Source organism: Prinia subflava, chromosome 16 (genome assembly GCF_021018805.1).
Source record: "Prinia subflava isolate CZ2003 ecotype Zambia chromosome 16, Cam_Psub_1.2, whole genome shotgun sequence".
Lineage (NCBI taxonomy): Eukaryota > Metazoa > Chordata > Aves > Passeriformes > Cisticolidae > Prinia > Prinia subflava.
In genome coordinates, this window is record NC_086262.1 from 16783050 (window position 1) to 16791450 (window position 8401).

At 50.8% G+C, this 8401-nt stretch overlaps 1 protein-coding gene and 1 long non-coding RNA gene across 2 annotated transcripts; one reads left to right on the top strand and one right to left on the bottom strand.

Annotated features, from left to right (window-relative positions):
- Positions 1-450: 450 nt before the first annotated feature.
- Positions 451-6056, top strand: LOC134559106 (E3 ubiquitin/ISG15 ligase TRIM25-like). The gene is made up of 7 exons (XM_063413609.1): positions 451-1200; positions 2443-2538; positions 3087-3320; positions 3439-3461; positions 4577-4713; positions 5088-5121; positions 5530-6056. The coding sequence occupies exons 1-7, from the start codon at positions 565-567 to the stop codon at positions 5573-5575; spliced, it is 1206 nt and encodes a 401-aa protein (XP_063269679.1). The 5' UTR covers positions 451-564; the 3' UTR covers positions 5576-6056.
- A 1071-nt stretch (positions 6057-7127) lies between these two features.
- On the bottom strand, positions 7128-8377 carry LOC134558927 (uncharacterized). Its single transcript, XR_010082429.1, has 3 exons — positions 8129-8377; positions 7857-7975; positions 7128-7704 (listed from the first exon to the last, which is right to left on the bottom strand). It is a non-coding gene; the product is annotated as an uncharacterized LOC134558927 (long non-coding RNA).
- Between the last annotated feature and the right edge of the window lie 24 nt (positions 8378-8401).

Here is an 8401-nt window from a genome sequence, read left to right on the forward strand (position 1 = left end):
AGCTTTTGCCTCTGCCGCCTCTTTCCATCCTGCACATCCAGTGCAGAAGCAAAGCTGCCCTGGGAGGTGAGGAGAGACTGGGCAGCATTTTCTGCTGGAGACTGAGGGGAAACTTCCCAAAGTGGCTGGCGCAGCGAGGGGAAGGCTGGAGCCGGCAGAGGGAACATTTCTGTGCCGGGCATGGGGCGGAGGAAGGGCTGGCAGGGGAAGGGCTTGGAGGGGAAGGGCTGGCAGGGGAAGGGCTTGGAGGGGAAGGGCTGGCAGGGGAAGGGCTTGGAGGGGAAGGGCTTGGAGGGGAAGGGCTGGCAGGGGAAGGGCTTGGAGGGGAAGGGCGTGCAGGGGAAGGGCTGGCAGGGGAAGGGCTTGGAGGGGAAGGGCGTGCAGGGGAAGGGCGTGCAGGGGAAGGGCTTGGAGGGGAAGGGCTTGGAGGGGAAGGGCGTGCAGGGGAAGGGCTTGGAGGGGAAGGGCGTGCAGGGGAAGGGCTTGGAGGGGAAGGGCAGGCAGCCTCGTGACTGAGTTCCCGTTTTAGGGTTTCAGTTTCGGTTTTCTCTTCTGACTGCAGCCATGGCAGGAGCTGGGGAGGGACGTGCAGGGGCCGCCAGCCTGGAGGCCGAGCTCACCTGCCCCATCTGCCTGGGGCTGTACCAGGAGCCGGTGTCGCTGCACTGTGGCCACAACTTCTGCCGGCCGTGCATTGAGAAAGTGCTGCGAACCCAGCGGAATTCCCAGGGCCCCTCCACCACCTGCCCCATCTGCAGGGCCCGCCTGGGTCGCAACGCGGAGCTGCGCAACAACTTCAAGGTGGGCAGCATCGTGGAGGCGTTCCAGGCTTCCAAAGGACAGCAGGATGGAGGAGAAAGCCTCGAACCGGAGGGAGGCGCCGAGAAGGGGGAGACGGGCGCGGTTCCCTGCGAGCACTGCCTGGATGAGCCCCAGCCGGCCCTGAAAATCTGCCTGGTTTGCGAGGCGGCCCTGTGCCAGGCTCACCTGAGCAAACACAACGCCAAGGGTTTCCATCAGGAGCACGTCCTGGTGGAGGTGGGAGCGGGCCAGGCGGAGAGGAGGTGCGGGTTGCACGGCAAGCTGCTGGAGTGCTACTGCCTGCGGGAGGAGAAGTGCATCTGCATGTTATGCTCCGTCGCCGGGGCCCACAAGGGCCACGAGGTCATCACCATGAAGGAGGGACACGATAAAGAGCTGGTAAGGAGCTCTTCCCTCCCCACGACCCCTGCCTGGCCGCGAAAAAGGGGGAAAGCGGCAGAAAGGGCGGTGGGGCTTTCACAGGGAATGGGCATGGGCGTGGGGCAGCTCCTGGGATTTCCTCTCCGCTGCAGCAAGGGGCTGGTGCATCGTGCTGGAATTTGCTTTTCATTCCCTCCTGCGTGTTGCCAGAGCAGTGTGGACAGCTGAGCAGAGGGAGGAAGGTGTTTGGGGCTGGCGTGGGTCCCCTCGGGTGCGGGGACACGGCAGAGCCAGCGAGAGGCTCGGCTGCCCCACGGCAGCCCCGGCACCGCCGGCCGCCCTCACTGCGGGGTTCCCGGCTGGCATTAGGAGTATTCCTGCAGGGATTAGAAAATCCCTCCCTCCACAGAGCCCCGCCAATGCCGCTGCTACTGAACTTTGGGTGGAAAAGGGAGTTTTCCCTCTCGAGGTGCTTCCCTCGGGCTCGGTCCGTGCTGTAGGATCAGGCTCTGCTCCCCAGGAACCAGGGACAGGATGAGGGGACGCACTCTCAGGCTGTGCCTTGGAGGCTCAGGCTGGACATCGGGAGGAATTTCTTCACTGAGAAGCTTGTTAAACATTGGAAGGAGCGGCCCAGGGAGGTTTGGAGTCCCATCTCTGGCAGTGTCCAAGGAATGACTGGACGGGGCACTCAGTGCTCCGGGCTGGGTGACAGGGTGGGGATTGGTCACAGGTTGAACTCGAGGGGCTGGGAGATCTTTTCCAGTTCCAGTGATTCTGATTCCTCCCTCTGCCACGAATTTTGTGGAGACAGTGTCCCAGCAGATACAGGAGACATGGTGCCTCTGTGTGCCTGCCTCTGAGTCCAGCTGCTGTCCTTGAAATGCTCCAGAATCAGCTGAGACTGAGAGGATGAAATGCATTTCATGTGCTCACTCACTGCCTTGCATTTGAAATGTCTGGGCTCAGTTTAGAGTCCAAGCAAAAACCCTGCAGGAGCCCAGTGCATGGGCAGGAAATGGCTCCCTCCGGACCTCAGGACAGGTCACAGCATCCTCAGGAATTAGCAGAAGCATCCTTTGCTGTTATATGAATTACAAACTAACTTCCTACCCCAAGTTATGTACCAAAATTTCAGGGCTGCCAAGCAGAAGTGGGATGTGTGAGACAATGGCCATTTCACCAAAAACTCCACAAACTGCCATTCTGGTTTGAAGCTGTTCCTGCTGGGAAGTTCAGTGCTGTCTTTCCTTCTGCCAGGTTAAGCTCTCCGACACCATGACAGAGCTGCAGGAAGGTAAAAGCAATTTAGTTACTGCCCTAGAAGAGCTTCAGGAAAGCGAGGATCAGATCAAGGTTGGTATCCAGCTTATGGCTAATTCAGAGCATCTTTCCTTCACAGTTTCCCAGCAGTAAGTGATGGTAACTATACCATTAGAAGCAGAAGGATAGAAAGGGAAAAGTGTGGTTTGAGAAACTGCCAGAAGCCAAGCTTTATCACACCTTCCAGCTCCTCCACAGGAGGACCCAGCTGGGGAATTCCACCCTGTGTTGTGGTTGCACAAACCAGGTTGCAGGACTGGCAGCCCACAGACTGTACATAAGATTATGTATTTTTAATGTTTTCTACCTGTTTAATAAAAGAAAAGCTATTTATATCCACAAATGGGATTTTCAGTGTGGACCAGTAAGCTCTCACACTGATAGTTGAAATTCATCTGAATTTGTTACTGTATCGGGATTAATTTTGGAAAGCCTCTGTTGAATCAGATAATCAAAGCAAATGTTTATTGTCTGCTTCCTTCCAAAGGCAGTGCAAAGGACAGATACAATCCTAATTGATAAGCAGAGACACTAAACTGAAGGGTGGAATTTCTGAGCCTTTTTCTTATCTCTTCCTTTAGACCAACACCAAAAAACTGACTTCTGAGCTAGAAGGGCTGTTTAATGATCTAGAGACAGAGCTTCATGAGAAAAAGACGAGCATCCTGAGTGACATTCTGTCTAATGAGAAGGAGCAACTGGCAGTCATTGCTGACAGGAGAAAGAAAATGGAACAGAGGAGAGACCAGGCTGAGCAGAATCTTCAGGCTTTGCAGAAGATAAAAGAGGAACCAGATGTTTTCCTCTTCCTCAAAGTAAGCAGTGGTATTCTGCTTTTCTTCATGGATCTGCCTATTTCTCAGCCAGGTGACCTTTCTGAAAATCACACTAATAATATTTTTCCTTTTTTTTTCTTTGCAATCCTCTTGGAAGGATCTGAAACTGGCCACAGACAGGTATGTTCCACTTCATACTACTTGTTTTCTTCTTTGAAAAAATATGGTATTGATAACTGAGGTCAAACCCCACTGCCTGTGCCCCTCTGTCCCACCACCCTGTGCTGCAAAGCTGCTCCCTATTCCAGCTGAGCCAGAGGGCACCACATCCACACAATTAAAAGGCATGGAGAGATCTGCCTGCTGTTGCACTTGTCCCTTTAAATTTCAGTTTCCTGGCTGGGTTCTGATGAAAACCACTGGCATTTATTACCAGAAAACTGTTTTTATCACAGATGAAGCCCCTGGGGTTCAGTTTACAGTAGCACTGCCTTGGGTGCACATTGGTGAGTTCCCAGGGAACAGTCTTTGGCAGCAGAGGTAACCAGCTCATTTCCCACCAAGTTTTTGTGTTGTGGACAAGCTTGGTAGCTAGAGAGATTTATTATCACTTCTCTTGCAAGCGATATCTTTAATTTATAACTTAGCACTTCCTATGCAGTGCCTGAGTGTCAGCTCTGACTCAGTGGTGCAGCACCGCACCAACAGTTCAGATCCACCAGAGGCTTTGCAGCAGCACTGGAGGCCCCAGCTGCACGAAGGGCCGGCTCAAACATCTGCCTGGAATTTGAGGTGTCACCTCTGTAACTTACACAGATGAAAGCTGAGTTCAAACTCGGGCTGTAAGGAGGACTTGGGATCACCGTGTCCCTCAGGGCTGCAGCTTGGTCTGTTACTCACAGCTGTGCCACAAGTCACATCCTAGCCCCTCAAGGTACCCTTCCAGAAACCTGGGCATCATTTAATATCTTTGGCATTCTTGTTCTGTCACTGCTACAACAGTAAGAGCCTGCCTGCAACTCGTCAAGGCCGTGTTCACACACGGGGATAATTAAAACACCTCCTCCTCTCTGATTATCAGCATTTGAATGTTCCAGTGCAGGTCGGTAAGCAAAAGGCATTGCCAAATAAATCACAGTATGTAACAATTGGAATTCAACCTTCACAAAGGGCTGTTAATCCAATAATTCACGTTGCCAAAGCCCTCTCCTCTTTGCAGACTGTCCTAGTGAAGAACTTTCTTACCTTTGGATGCTGCATGGTTTTCCTTGGTGCAACAACTCTCTGTGCCCTAGGGTTGCAAGTCTGGATCTGGACACTGAGAGTGTGGAAGTGGTGGAAGTGGGGCTGGATTCCAATCTGCTTACCCAGTACAATACCCAGAGATGTTGGTTCATGCTGCAGCTGGACTGTCTGCTGGACAACGTGCGCGGTGAGCGGCCCCGCGGGCAGCAGGGACCCAATCCTGCCTGGTGGCAGCTCCTTCTGCCGGGCTCTGTGGGGTCCTGAGCGTGGTGGGGAGGGGGCAGGGGACAGGTTTCTGTGGATAACAAGGAAGAGGTCTGCTCCAAAGCAGTGCAAGGCCAGTTTCTCCTCTCCCTGATGTGGTTTCCTGCTCCCATCAGTTTCCCAAGTTCAGGGTGCTCAGTCCTGCTGTCAAGAAGTGGCCTCTGTGTTTGCCAGCCCCAGCCCCTCCTGGCTTATCTCTGACCATGAGATCCAGGGGGACAGTGGCCAGCCCTAAACTTGAATTCATTGCCAGCTTTGTTAACCAGTCTTCTGTTTGTGGTTTTGTTTTTGTTTTAGGTAACTTCCCCGACTTAAATGGAGAGGAGCAGGAGTAAGTAAATCCTTTTCTTCACTTACAAAATATTCCCTGAAAATTTCTCCAGCTGTTCATTTAAGGACTGTATGTCCTGCACTTTCCTTGTTCAGGGAGACCTAAGCAGAGTCTCAAGGGCGCAAGGCTGCCCTTCACCTTAAAAGAAGGGAGTCAGATCTATTCAATTCTCTCTGGCTGCCAGCTGAAGGAGCTGGGAGCAGCCAGTGCAGGTCAGTGCTGCTGCTGCACACAGAGTTCCTGCAGTGCTGCAAATCCCTGCAGACAGCAACCCTCACTCAAACGTGGGGTTTGTAATCCTGCTGCAGGCTTTTGGTTGAAAATTAATATCTAGGAAGGTGGAATTTCTGAGTTAGATGCAAAGTTGATGGTGCAGTTTAATTCCCTCATGCATTTGCTTGTTTGCAGAGAGACTCTTTGGAAGTGGTTTCAGGGTTCCGTGCCTTATCCTTGAGGAAGCAAAGAGCTGAAAGACTGGATGAAAGCAGTGTGAGAAAAGACTCTGAATCCATCAATTATTTAACTCAGCTTTCTGACACACATCAACACTCTGAAAATTTTATCATCTGATTACTTCTTGACTCTAGGTGACAACACTGGACTGTGATACACAGAGAGTGCAGCAATTCTGCACAGATGTTTGTGCAGGACACTCTTTCTTGATTGCAGTATAATTGTCTTGAGATATGGACAGAGATTATTTCTTTTTGATATCTTTATGGCTTAATTATTTTGATTACCTAAGAACTCTGATTCATTGCATCTTTCCTTTTGTATTACACCCTCTCCCTTCCAACCACTGAATTTTTACTTGGCATTTGTCTCATCCTTGATTGAAGCCTTTAAAAGCGGCTCATTTTAGCTCTTCTTTTTTGGTTTTGCCAAGCACTGAATGATGTGACTGAATTAAATTAATAAATGCATTTCAAACATTAGGATGGGCCTCTTTCTGTTACTTAGTCTGATGGGTTTTCTAAGTAATTCAGACCTGCCACATGTAGACCTCTGTGTGTGTGACATTAATTAGGGCCTTCCAAGCCCAGCAGGTCAGGGTGGGGAGGAAGGTTTGTCCCAGCTCTGACAGAGCTCAGAGATGGGAACCAGGCAGTTCCACCTTCTCCATCTCCAAACTTAATGCACCAGTGTGCAAATTCAGGCACTGTGAGCTGTAGAGGGAGGGAAGGGCAAGGAGAGAAAATAACTCCTTTTAAACCTCCTTCAGCATAACCCAGCCATCCTCCCACAGAGCTGTAGCAGCAGGAGCAGGGCACTGGGCAGGTGGGTGCCAGGATGGCAGCACTGAAGGCAGGAGGCTCCTTACACAAGGCTGGGAGCCAGGTGGCACAAAGCAGCTGAGAGCCGGGGGAAGTCACAGGCTGCCTTTATCTGCTGAGTGATAACGCTGAGCTGGGAGAGGCTGGGAAGAGCCAGGGAGAGCCTCTGCCTGTGGGGTTTATGGCCAGAGGGCTGATATCACCACAGGCAGCCCGCAGAGCAATGTGCCAGGTGGCACCAGCGGGGCTGGAGGAGAGGGAGGGCTCCCAGGGCTGCCCAGGAGTGGGCTCAGTGGAATAAAGCAATTTCCAGGACTGTTTTGCAGTCTGACCAACTGGTCTGTGGAGATTTGATATTCCAAAGATGGTGTGGTGATGTGGAGAAGCAGCAGGTTTGCCAGGCAGGCTGGGTGGGATGGGCAGATGGCACACGCTGGCATTTGTGTGTCAGCAAACCCCAGGTCCTTGGCAGGAGATTCTGGAGTGAGGAGCCCAGAGGCATATTTCTCCAAGGCCAAAGGTTCCCTCAACATGGAAATATATTAACCATAAAGCTTAATATACCTTGAGAAGAGGAAAGCAGTTGGAAGTGAAATGATTTAATTATCTTAAATAATTGCTTGGATTTTTTCCACCCATTTTTTTAGAAAATCATTCTAAGAGTGAGAAGAAAAAAAAAAGCCTATTTTTTTTAGGTCCAGAAAAATAATAATGCTTGGGATTTTTTTTTCTTTTAATATCATGTTCCAAGAAGATATTATTTCCCTGTTTTTTCCATGAAGACATGATGTATTGGATGATCCAAGTTTTTTCCACAGCCTGTGCTTCTAGAACAAGAATGAAAATGCTGGAACACCCATTGCTTGGGTTTGTGATTTCTTATTAGGATTCTGCAGAGTCCCTAAACAAAAGGCTTTGAATGCTTTTTGTCACAGATGTCACTCCTCCCAAGCATTTGCTCTGGTTGTCTTGGAGTCACCATATACTTCAAACTCAATTAAAACTCCTGTGGAAGTCCCTAAAGGGATTGGGAAGTCAGCCACTGATGTTTTTGACAATGGACAGTCAGGGGAGAGGGAGGGAGCTCTTCCATTTCCATTGCAATTGTCTGTTCTGGTTACCATGACATCTAATAAACCCTCATGGAGAGGGGAAATGTTTTCTGTGGAAATGTTCAGTATTTCTACAGTAACATCTACAGCATTTGCTTAACACTGAAAGACAAGAGCATGACTTCCACAGGCTTGAAGTTGGCTTCATTTGCTCCAACTGTGTATTGATGGGGTTTTTTGACAGCTGAAGGCTCCACCTGGAATGCAAATATTGGGCAATGTTTGGTTTCAGATGAAACGTCTGCTTTTCTGTGCAGCCGGGAAGGGAAGGGAAGGGGAGGCAGGCAGGGCTGGGCATGGCCCCTCCAACCTTGAACCTCCAGCCCAGAGATAAGAGCAGAGCACTTACCAGAAACCTGGGATTTAAATACCCACATGGCCAAGGATCCTTCATCCTTCCCAGCTTTTTAATGAATCGCAGGGGTACCCCGGAGCAGAAAGGGGCTGGTGAGAGTCACACTTCCCCACCTGTACAAAGTTTAATCTCACTTCACCTCATATTGTCAACCTTACACTTTCTTCAGGCAGCAGCTGACAGAACAGGACAGTCTTAAGCTGCACCAAGGGAAATACAGGTTGGATATTAGGAAGATGTTTTTTACAGGAAGGGTGATAAAGTACTGGAGTGGTTTGCCCGGGGAGTTGAAGTCGCCATCCCTGGATGTGTTTAAAGAAAGGCTGGATGCGGCCATGGCTTAGCTGAGGTGTTAGGGCTGCATCGGACTCCATGATCTTGGAGGTCCCTTCCAACGCAGTGATTCTATGATTCTGTAATTTAAAAGGGCTGAGTGCCAAGTGAAGGAGCAGGAGCAGCCTTTGCGGGGCCTCCCGGGGCTCCGCACACGAGGAATCCTTTCGGAAGTGACCCGGGCCGGGGCTGGAAGGGGCGCGGCT

Excerpts from the sequence above, each read along its gene's own strand:
- LOC134559106 (XM_063413609.1), top strand. The coding sequence starts at position 565 with ATGGCAGGAGCTGGGGAGGGACGTGCAGGGGCCGCCAGCCTGGAGGCC. Across the intron at positions 3,321-3,438 it reads ATGTTTTCCTCTTCCTCAAA|GATCTGAAACTGGCCACAGA; the intron begins GTAAGCAGTGGT and ends TCCTCTTGGAAG. Across the intron at positions 3,462-4,576 it reads CTGAAACTGGCCACAGACAG|GGTTGCAAGTCTGGATCTGG; the intron begins GTATGTTCCACT and ends TCTGTGCCCTAG.